This window comes from Zingiber officinale, chromosome 10A, assembly GCF_018446385.1.
Source record: "Zingiber officinale cultivar Zhangliang chromosome 10A, Zo_v1.1, whole genome shotgun sequence".
NCBI lineage: Eukaryota > Viridiplantae > Streptophyta > Magnoliopsida > Zingiberales > Zingiberaceae > Zingiber > Zingiber officinale.
Window position 1 is genome coordinate 24,196,238 of NC_056004.1, and position 8,726 is coordinate 24,204,963.

General features: G+C 38.3%; 1 protein-coding gene across 4 annotated transcripts; it reads right to left on the reverse strand.

Annotated features, from left to right (window-relative positions):
- Window positions 1-4,397: 4,397 nt before the first annotated feature.
- Window positions 4,398-8,726, reverse strand: LOC122027287. Of its 4 annotated transcripts, XM_042586211.1 has the most exons (4): window positions 7,448-8,726; window positions 6,816-7,053; window positions 4,912-6,739; window positions 4,398-4,611 (listed from the first exon to the last, which is right to left on the reverse strand). In XM_042586211.1, exon 1 carries the CDS (start codon window positions 8,639-8,641, stop codon window positions 7,523-7,525), a length of 1,119 nt encoding a protein of 372 aa, XP_042442145.1. In that variant the 5' UTR covers window positions 8,642-8,726; the 3' UTR covers window positions 4,398-4,611; window positions 4,912-6,739; window positions 6,816-7,053; window positions 7,448-7,522. The 4 variants fall into 4 exon arrangements, with proteins under 4 accessions (XP_042442145.1, XP_042442144.1, XP_042442143.1 ...); XM_042586210.1 differs by having other exon boundaries at window positions 4,912-7,040; XM_042586209.1 differs by having other exon boundaries at window positions 4,912-7,053.

The following is an 8,726-nucleotide window of genomic DNA, read 5'->3' on the forward strand; positions in this document are numbered from 1 at the left end:
ATTTAAGAAGCATGTTTGTTTTTCGATCACAGTTAAGAACTCCAAATTCGACCACCCAAACGAACATTCGGATGGGGGTGAATCCAATGCCCTTGATTGGAAGTTTGAAAATATAAATAATTTTAATTCGCATTAGATTCAAAATAAAATTTGAACTAAGTTTAATTCGAATTGTTCGAACTTGATTCAAGCATATTTGAATTATAATTTAAAATAACTTAAATTTAGATTCAAATTATTCGAACTTTAATTTGAATATATTTAAATTAAAATTGTGTTAACTCGTGAGCATCTTATGAATAATCAAATAAAATATTATGAGTTTGAATTCAATTAAAAAAAATTATCGAATGTGTTCGAGTTCGGCTCGAATTCGATAATTTTAAATATGAATTAAATATTTTTCGAGTTAGCTCGAAAAGCTTGCTATCCGGCTCGATTCGTTTGCACTCTGCTCTCCTCCCTGGGTATAAATTACCCCGGGTATAAATTAAACCATGAGTCATATTTACAAACACAATTGACTGCAACAGTTTAAAAAAAAAAAACCCCCATAGCACACAGAGGCTAACCATTGACACTAGCAATTTGATGGAGTCAAAAGAACAAGTTAAGAATATGGATCAAGCTAAGATAATGAAAAAAAAAAAAAAGAGCAACTCACTCTAAACATTATTGATTACAAGGGCTAAAACTAAAAAAAATAAAAAAAACACTCAATATGTTAATTAAAGATATAAAGGTCAAAACTACAATTGAAGAAGGATTGAGCATGAATGAGTCATGCGACTTAGTGAATATAATTCAAGCTTTAAATGAGTTTAATTAGTCACTTAAGTCTCATGTCTATGTAGTAGGAATATATTTGATATGTAGATTCAATTTATATCTTTATTTGAGTTGTAATTGTGTCATAAGTTCAAAATAGTTAAGTAAAATGAGTTTTCTTTTGGTCTTTTAGGATTTTTAGATCACTATATAGTTATAAAAAAAGGGTGGCAGTCACATATGTAATTTTTTGACTTGTTTCAATCTAAAACATGATGAAACTCTCACTAGTTGGTTTTCATTGAACTAGAATTTATCAATCATCCTCTTGTAGCGTTCAAAGACTTACTAACCTCAATCCTAAGGTTGTGGTGTCTTCCATCTCTTATACCAAAGTTCGTACTTTCTTAAGCATTGGGCCACATTCTTTTCATCCATCTTATCAGTTTAGAATATCCTTCTTTCTTCAATTCATTATGGGTTCATGAGATGTTATTCTGCTTAGGTTCACATCACATTTGTACAAGCTAAAAAGGGCATTTGATGCTCCTCGGGGATGGTAAGTAGACAAACGAGTTTCTCAAGTAACAAGAATTCAATTTTCACACAACATAAATAAATACCTACGGCGGTCGAACAACTATGTTGGGTCATCCCCTGTGGTGCATCTGTACTTCTCGAATTTATCGGATGATTGGTGAAAAATTTTTATGGAGCCGAATTGGCCATCTCCAACTGAAAAAAGATAGAAATATCTAAACTACCTTATCTTATCTTATAAAATGAAAGGGCATTTGATCAAAACTATTCTGTCCAACTGAGCTCATTATGAAACACACAAGTTTGATGGGAGAACCCACCGAACATTGCATTCTTTGACTCCTAATGATAAACCCACGAGAGCCAAATGCATGCAAAGACAACTTAGCTTCAAACTTTGTTATCACATGTCATCAGTCTTCAATTACCCCAATTCTCTCTGAAATAGTCTATCAGTCATATTACTACCTTCCAACTCTAGTAAATCATCTTAGCCAAGTAATAAATTCTAGGCAATCTTGCAAGGCTTTAGATTGAGATATTATCTGAAAGATTAGCAATAAACCTTGACTTTGTTAGACAATTTTTGTTGGAGATAAAGGGGAATTTACTCAATGAAATTACTAAAGCAACTTCAGAATTTGTCAACGAGGTGACTTAGTTGATAATCTTAAGTTGATGTCCGTCGAACTACTGAGTGATATTGCCCAAACCCAAGTGGATCATCGCTTAGTCGATTGAGCTGCTGAGTCATAGGAAGGTGGCGAGAGAAGGATCGGCCAAGCTGCCGAGTTGGTGGAGTCACCGAGTCAACTGAGTGTCAAGTCTATAGAGTGATGTGTCTGTCAAGTGGCCTGAGTCACCCGAGCCCAATTGGGATGCTGAGTACCGAGTTGGGACAACTATGCCAAGTTGGGAACAAAAATGTCGAATGCTCGGAAGTACTCCAAGTCTGAGTAGAACGTAGTCTAAGTGTCAAGTCATAAAACTAGAAGTTGAGGCTTGTGTTTGACACAATTTCCTTTAAAACAAATTTATCTCCCTCCTGCTATGTTTCAAGGTTACAAAGAACATCTCTTTCTCAAGATACAATGACAAATCATGATCACTATCAAGCATTGATCAACCGCGTCGAACTGAGTTCATATTGGAATGCTATCACGGGTAGACGACCGAGTGAAATACATGTCAGAGATGAAAAACTAGGGGGAATAGTAGTAAATGGAGTTTATTTTCTCTTGCATTTGCATTACTGTTCAAGGTCACAACTTTAGGACCAATACATGTGAGGGGGAGAGTGAATTACATTTATTTTAAAATCTTTCTTTTTTAATTTTTAGAAATACGAGTGCGTAGCGGAATAAACGAACAAAAATACAAGAACACAAGGGTTTTTACTTGATTTGGAACCTTTGCTGACTCCTACTCCAAGATCTAGGTCCCTTAAACCTATCGATAGACAATCAACTAAATTCTCTACTGATAAACTTCCGGTAGAGTAATCGAATATAAAGAAATATAGAAAAATGTAACCGCCTACGCTTTCTTTTGCAGATATAATAAATATGCACAGATAAAAAATCGTTACCAACAAAAGATGGAAATCCGGATGCGCTCGTGTGTTGGTGTCTGTCTTCCGGCAGTGATCGAGCGTAGTAGAGCAATAATATAGCCGCAACATGAAGACGAAGTAACAAAACGATCGTTTGAGCTCGTATAGAAGATCCCTTTTTTTGGTTAGCAAAACAATCCTTTTATAGAGAGTTGAGGGCACCTCCAACCTCATCCGAGTAACCTCCAACCTCAAACTTGATCTCTGAATTTTCGGCTTCTATCATCTCCGAAGCTTGCGGTTTCTATCCACGCGAGGGCACCTCCAAGCTCTCTGAGGCGCCTCCAATGCACTTTGAGGCTGCTCCAATGTGCTCCAATGTGCTCCAAGGTGCCTCTAATACGCTCCAAGGCACCTACACACAGAAACCTTCTATCCACAAATTTTATCCGCGCGATGGCGCCTCTTCTAGGTCTAGGACGCCTCCATGCAGCTCCGAGGCCCCTCCGCGCACCTTCAAAATGTCTCGATCACTGTCCATTCGAGGCTTGTTTATGCATTTTAACCCTACACAATGTGTTAGTCCAAAAAAGAAAGTGTAACTTCCAAAACAAAGTTAGCACAATATAAAATAACATTGTTAATTAGATCCTATTTTACCAATGTTAGGATCTAGTCATAGTCTCAGCTTAGATATCCAAATTGCTTTAAGCTGGATTAGCGCCAACAACCCCACTGATACTCATCTTTATTGGATCACTCTCTTCCAATAACTTACCTCCACTTACCAATCACAGACATCCTTGATATCAAGTCCCTTGACCCACAAGGACTTTCTATCAGATCTCAACCAATCTGGATTTCAACCAGTTTCTCCTGTCAGATCTCAACCAATCTGGACTTCATGCTAGCTATCAACCTAGCTGAACATTAGCCTAGTGTTTTGGTCCTCTAAACCCATCAAGTCCATATCCTACACACTTGGTAAACAGATTAAACAAATATAACATCTAATTTTAATTCATTTGTCATTCATCAAAACCTAAGTTTAACCATTGGTATTAACTGCACCAACAACAACATCCTTACATAAGAGTACCACCCCTTGGCAGCGATAATTCCGACCATCAAATGTCGATCGTTTCACCTTAGCGGTAAAAACATATGTCATTAACGTTGATCGTTTCAGATCCAACCATTAATGTGTTTTCGACGCGCTTGAACAAGTAGCAAGAAAGATTTGAGTGGTAAAATATTTGATAAATTTTGTCTTAACCAATCCGACATTCAATGTAGTCATGTTCGTACACGAGTCATCTTAGTTCAGTGCAATACAGGCCCAAGATTTGTACCCCTACGAGCCCACACGTGTGAGAGAATCTCTCCCTATAATTCACAACTTTCATTGGTTGTAATTTAATATAAACCAAGCATATAGTCTTTCATCTCCAATGTGAATGAAATATTCCTAGATTATCTCTCAAGTTTTTTTTAAACACCCCTCTCGGCATCTGCTAGGTAGATAACCATAATACAATTCTATCGAAATGATCTCTTATTACGTATAATGATAGCTTTTCAAACAAGAGTTTAATAGAAAGAGTCAATGAATCCTCAAACATAAGAACCTCTCACAATAGGACAAGTAAATTCTGCACTCCTAAAATGCTTGGACAGTGTCACGCGTCCATCCCGCCTCCTCGTCTACTCAGTCCGTAGGCCTTTCGTTATATCCTGGGAAACATCCTCACCTGTAACATAGACATCATAAGCCTACGGACCCAACAAGCATAATCCGATATGAATAAAATGACATCCATAAAGTAACAGAAATAGCAACTAGTAGACATAAAACATAACTCAAATACAGTATAACGAAAAAAATACGATATGCAAAAGGTCCTACATAGCTAATGAGGGTAAGTATGTCACATATCCGGTAACCACTTTTAGAGCAGTCAACAATCTCATGACTCTAGAGGTACCTCCTAGAGAACATGCAGTCATATAGCCGAAGCTAACAATAAATTACAATTTCGGTCATAACTTACAATATCAATCATATTTGGAAGGATCCTCCCCGGAGCTCATCCCGAGTCACCCAACCCGTACTGTCATCACATATGCTCCTATCTATCCAATTAGCCACATATAAATATAACCAATCCACATTATACCTATATCAATAACACATTTCATTCATTCTATAAACATTTCTACTTGGAGGAAAAACGACAGAAACATGCATACCCAAAAGTCAATTCAAAACCTTTCCAAAACCTCAAAGCCATTGGGTAGAACTCATCGTAGCAAAATATAGAAGGCAGTATTCCACACCTAATTCCCAAATATTCCGGAAAACAGAACAATATCGAAATTGAACCCTCATATTCGGAATTAGCGAGAAGAAACATAGAAGGCAGTATTCCACACCTAATTCCCAAATATTCCGGAAAACAGAACAATATCGAAATTGAACCCTCATATTCGGAATTAGCGAGAAGAAACGAGAACACTATGACCATAGCCGAATGTACCAAATTTCTGTCCCACACAAATTCATAATCACTAGAAGAAACATGAACATCCTCGATCACAGTGGAATTCACCCAAAATCTGCTCAGAATTGCATAACACAACCATGAATAGCAAGAATGTTATCAATCACCATCGAAATCACGACAATCTGTTGAGAAATTCGGAAAACCACGAAGAGAAACGAGATCATCTTGACCTGTAATCTAATTCCCCCAAAGAAAAACCGTTCAGCAACTCGGAAGCATCGAGGAGAAACCAAAACAACCAAAATCTGTCCAACCATTCTCAGTAACCACAAGGAAACAAGAATACTCCGCAAGAACTCTTCTTTCTCTCATGAATTGTCCCAGAAATCCGAAGGTGCCATGAAGAATAAGAGTAGCTATTGCAAATAAAACACAACAACAAATGGAAAATAAAACACTGGCAGCAATTGAAACAAACAACGACAGCCCTTGAAAATACAAGGGGAATTCCAAATCGGTAAGAGGGAACAAAACAATATCTCAATTCCAACATTCGAGTCCTTAGAAGAAATGAACGAAACTTTAGGGAGAAAACAAAAACATCAACAGACATCGTTTTTCCACCATTCATCCCTAACCTAGTGCAGAAACCCGAATTAATTCACAAGAAGAAACCAGAACATCAATGGAAATCGGTTCGCAACCAAATCCTACTTTCGGACATCATGGAACTAAGCAATTCGACTCTTCCAAGACATTCAACCCTTACCTCCTTGAATCCATACCAACAACATAAAGAAAATGCACTTGCAATCTGTCCAAGTCCTTCGAAAGCAATAGAAAATCGAACATCATCGATCCAAGCTTAATCCCCAAAGAACCATCTGGAACACAATCAACACACGAATGCATCGTAACTTCTGAACCGAGAGCCAAAATCAACATTTCAATTACTGATCTGAAACAAAACACCATAAGGAAGCAAGAACAATCTCAAAGAGGAAAAAGAATCGAACTAAGATTTACAAAAATCTACTCACAGAAATGCCAACAACACAAAATACATCACAATCTCAGAACAGAAGCTGAATCAACAATTCAAGAAACACCTGATCTGAAATTCCTAACCACATAGAAGAACCATCGCAACCTCGAAAATCAGCTTACAAATCAAAACTGTCCAAAGTTCCAGCGATCACAAGATCAAATTGGACCTGAAAGAATCCCGAAGGAGACAGAAACCTCAAAGGGAAAAACGAATCGCAATGCTTAGCTAGTACATCCCTTCTTCCCAACTCCGAACCCAATCATCGACCCCCAAATCCTTTGCGGAAACCCGAAGAAAACACAAGACAAGCAAATTCGTCACAGAAACCTGGAATCGTAGACCAAACAATCAATCAAACCTCACAGGTAAGCATTTCATCATCTCTTAAGTTACTCTCCCTTACCTCATGGATCTCAAACTACCATAGGGATATGAACTTGCCTTTTCCATCTCGCATCGCCGCCGGAATTCCTAGCCTGTGAGATCACGCCGACAAGGAGCATGCAAAGGTCCCTGTGCCCAGTTGCCATATCCCCATAGCTCGCCGACGTGGGGGCGTTGATCGGCCGAAACCCAGAACCCGGTGGAGAGTTCCGTCTTTCTCATAACCAATTATATCCCTTAAAACCTAAAATAATTCCCTAAAAATTCATAAAAATTTCAGTAAACTCCATAAATTCATATCAACTTAATTCCTGATAAATCATCTATGGAAACATATTTATTTTTCCTTAAAATAATATAATTAGGTTAGATTTTAATTATTTACACCTTTATCCATATTTTTGATATCTAATAACCTTATGTATTTATTTTATACTCATCCAAGCCGTACAAAATTTATAATTTACATCACTAAGTCCCCCTTTTTTTATAACTTTTATGCATATTTAGATCATGCAATTTATTTAAGTTTGGATATATCAATTTTCTAAGATAATCCATTCTACAACTCAATCAGATATAAAATGCGATTTTAGAAAATTTGGCATTTTAATGTCTAGATGAACAATTTTACGAATAACAAAGACATACCAAAACTACAAGATTACTTCAACATCCTTGTTCTCTTTTGCAGTTTCAATTATCCGACTATCATTCAGCTACAGCTCACAAGACCTCCAGAAGTTTGGGGAATTTATCTTTGTAAGGAAGAATATACTTCTTCAGAAATTTTGGGTCTTGCATTATGAAAAATGTATGTAGTTTGTCTTTTGAAGTCCACAACCCTTCTGATTTTATTATCTTCATCACCTGAAATCGAGGAATCATCCTCTTCTTCAAACTGAATACTAAAAGTGACGGCTGTTCAGCAATGCTGGATGGGGTGAACCCAATGTCCTTGATCAAAAATTCCATCTTTATCCGTAAGATATCAGTGGAAAGATTTAAAAAGCAAGGTTTTTTTCCAATCGCAGTACAGAACTCCGAGTTCGACCACCCAAAGTTGCTCATGAGCTTGGAGTGCGCATCAAGTTTTTCTCTGCTGGTCTTAAACAGAATGTCAAGGATCCAGAGGAACATTCGAGATCTCCTAGTAAATCCCATTCCTTCCGCTCGATCTACCAAAGCCCGTAATGAGTTTGGGTTTTGTACAATGAAAGTTGGTTGTTTTTTGAGGACAAATGATGCCCTTTCGAGAGGAATATCACACTCATCCCGTAAGAAGTTCAGGTTAAGACGTACCACATTCTCACACCTGGTGTTCAAAAACCAACTCCCCTTCCTAATATTCTTGACGAGCAGCTCCCTGGATCCAAAGAGGTTTTCCCATACATTCAATCTGGGGACAAGAGTATGCTGGATGTTGAAGAATATGATGGTGGGGTTCCTCATAATGACATCAACGAGGTCGGATTTTGACCACCCCAGGTCGCGTAAAAATTGAAACTTCGGGGTGAGGCTTGATTCCACATTGTAGCAGAGGCACGCTGGTTTCCAGGATATCATCTTCCGGAGATTAGCGCCATCAATGCCTTGAGATCTGAAGAAAGCAAGAACAGCGTTGGGATTCTCCGTCGATCGGAGATGCGCGAGGTACTTGGAGGCCTTCGACGCCTCCTCCACAGAGAGTCCGCACGAGTTCACGAGATACTCGACCATGAAGTGAGGCTCGCGAGAAGAGGTGCCGCCGCCTGACAAGGGGGAGGAGGTGGAGGTGGCGAAGAAAATGCGGTGGAGTTGGGGCAAAGGAAGAAGAGGATGGCGGCGGATGGTCGAGTGGAGCATCGTCGTCAACGGCCGTAGAAGTTAGGTCACTAGGGTACGACAGAACAGATTGAAACCCTAGCTCAAACCATCGTCAACAACCTGT

Bases quoted from the DNA above. Each gene is read 5' to 3' on its own strand.
- LOC122027287 (XM_042586212.1), bottom strand. From the start codon at position 8,641: ATGCTCCACTCGACCATCCGCCGCCATCCTCTTCTTCCTTTGCCCCAA.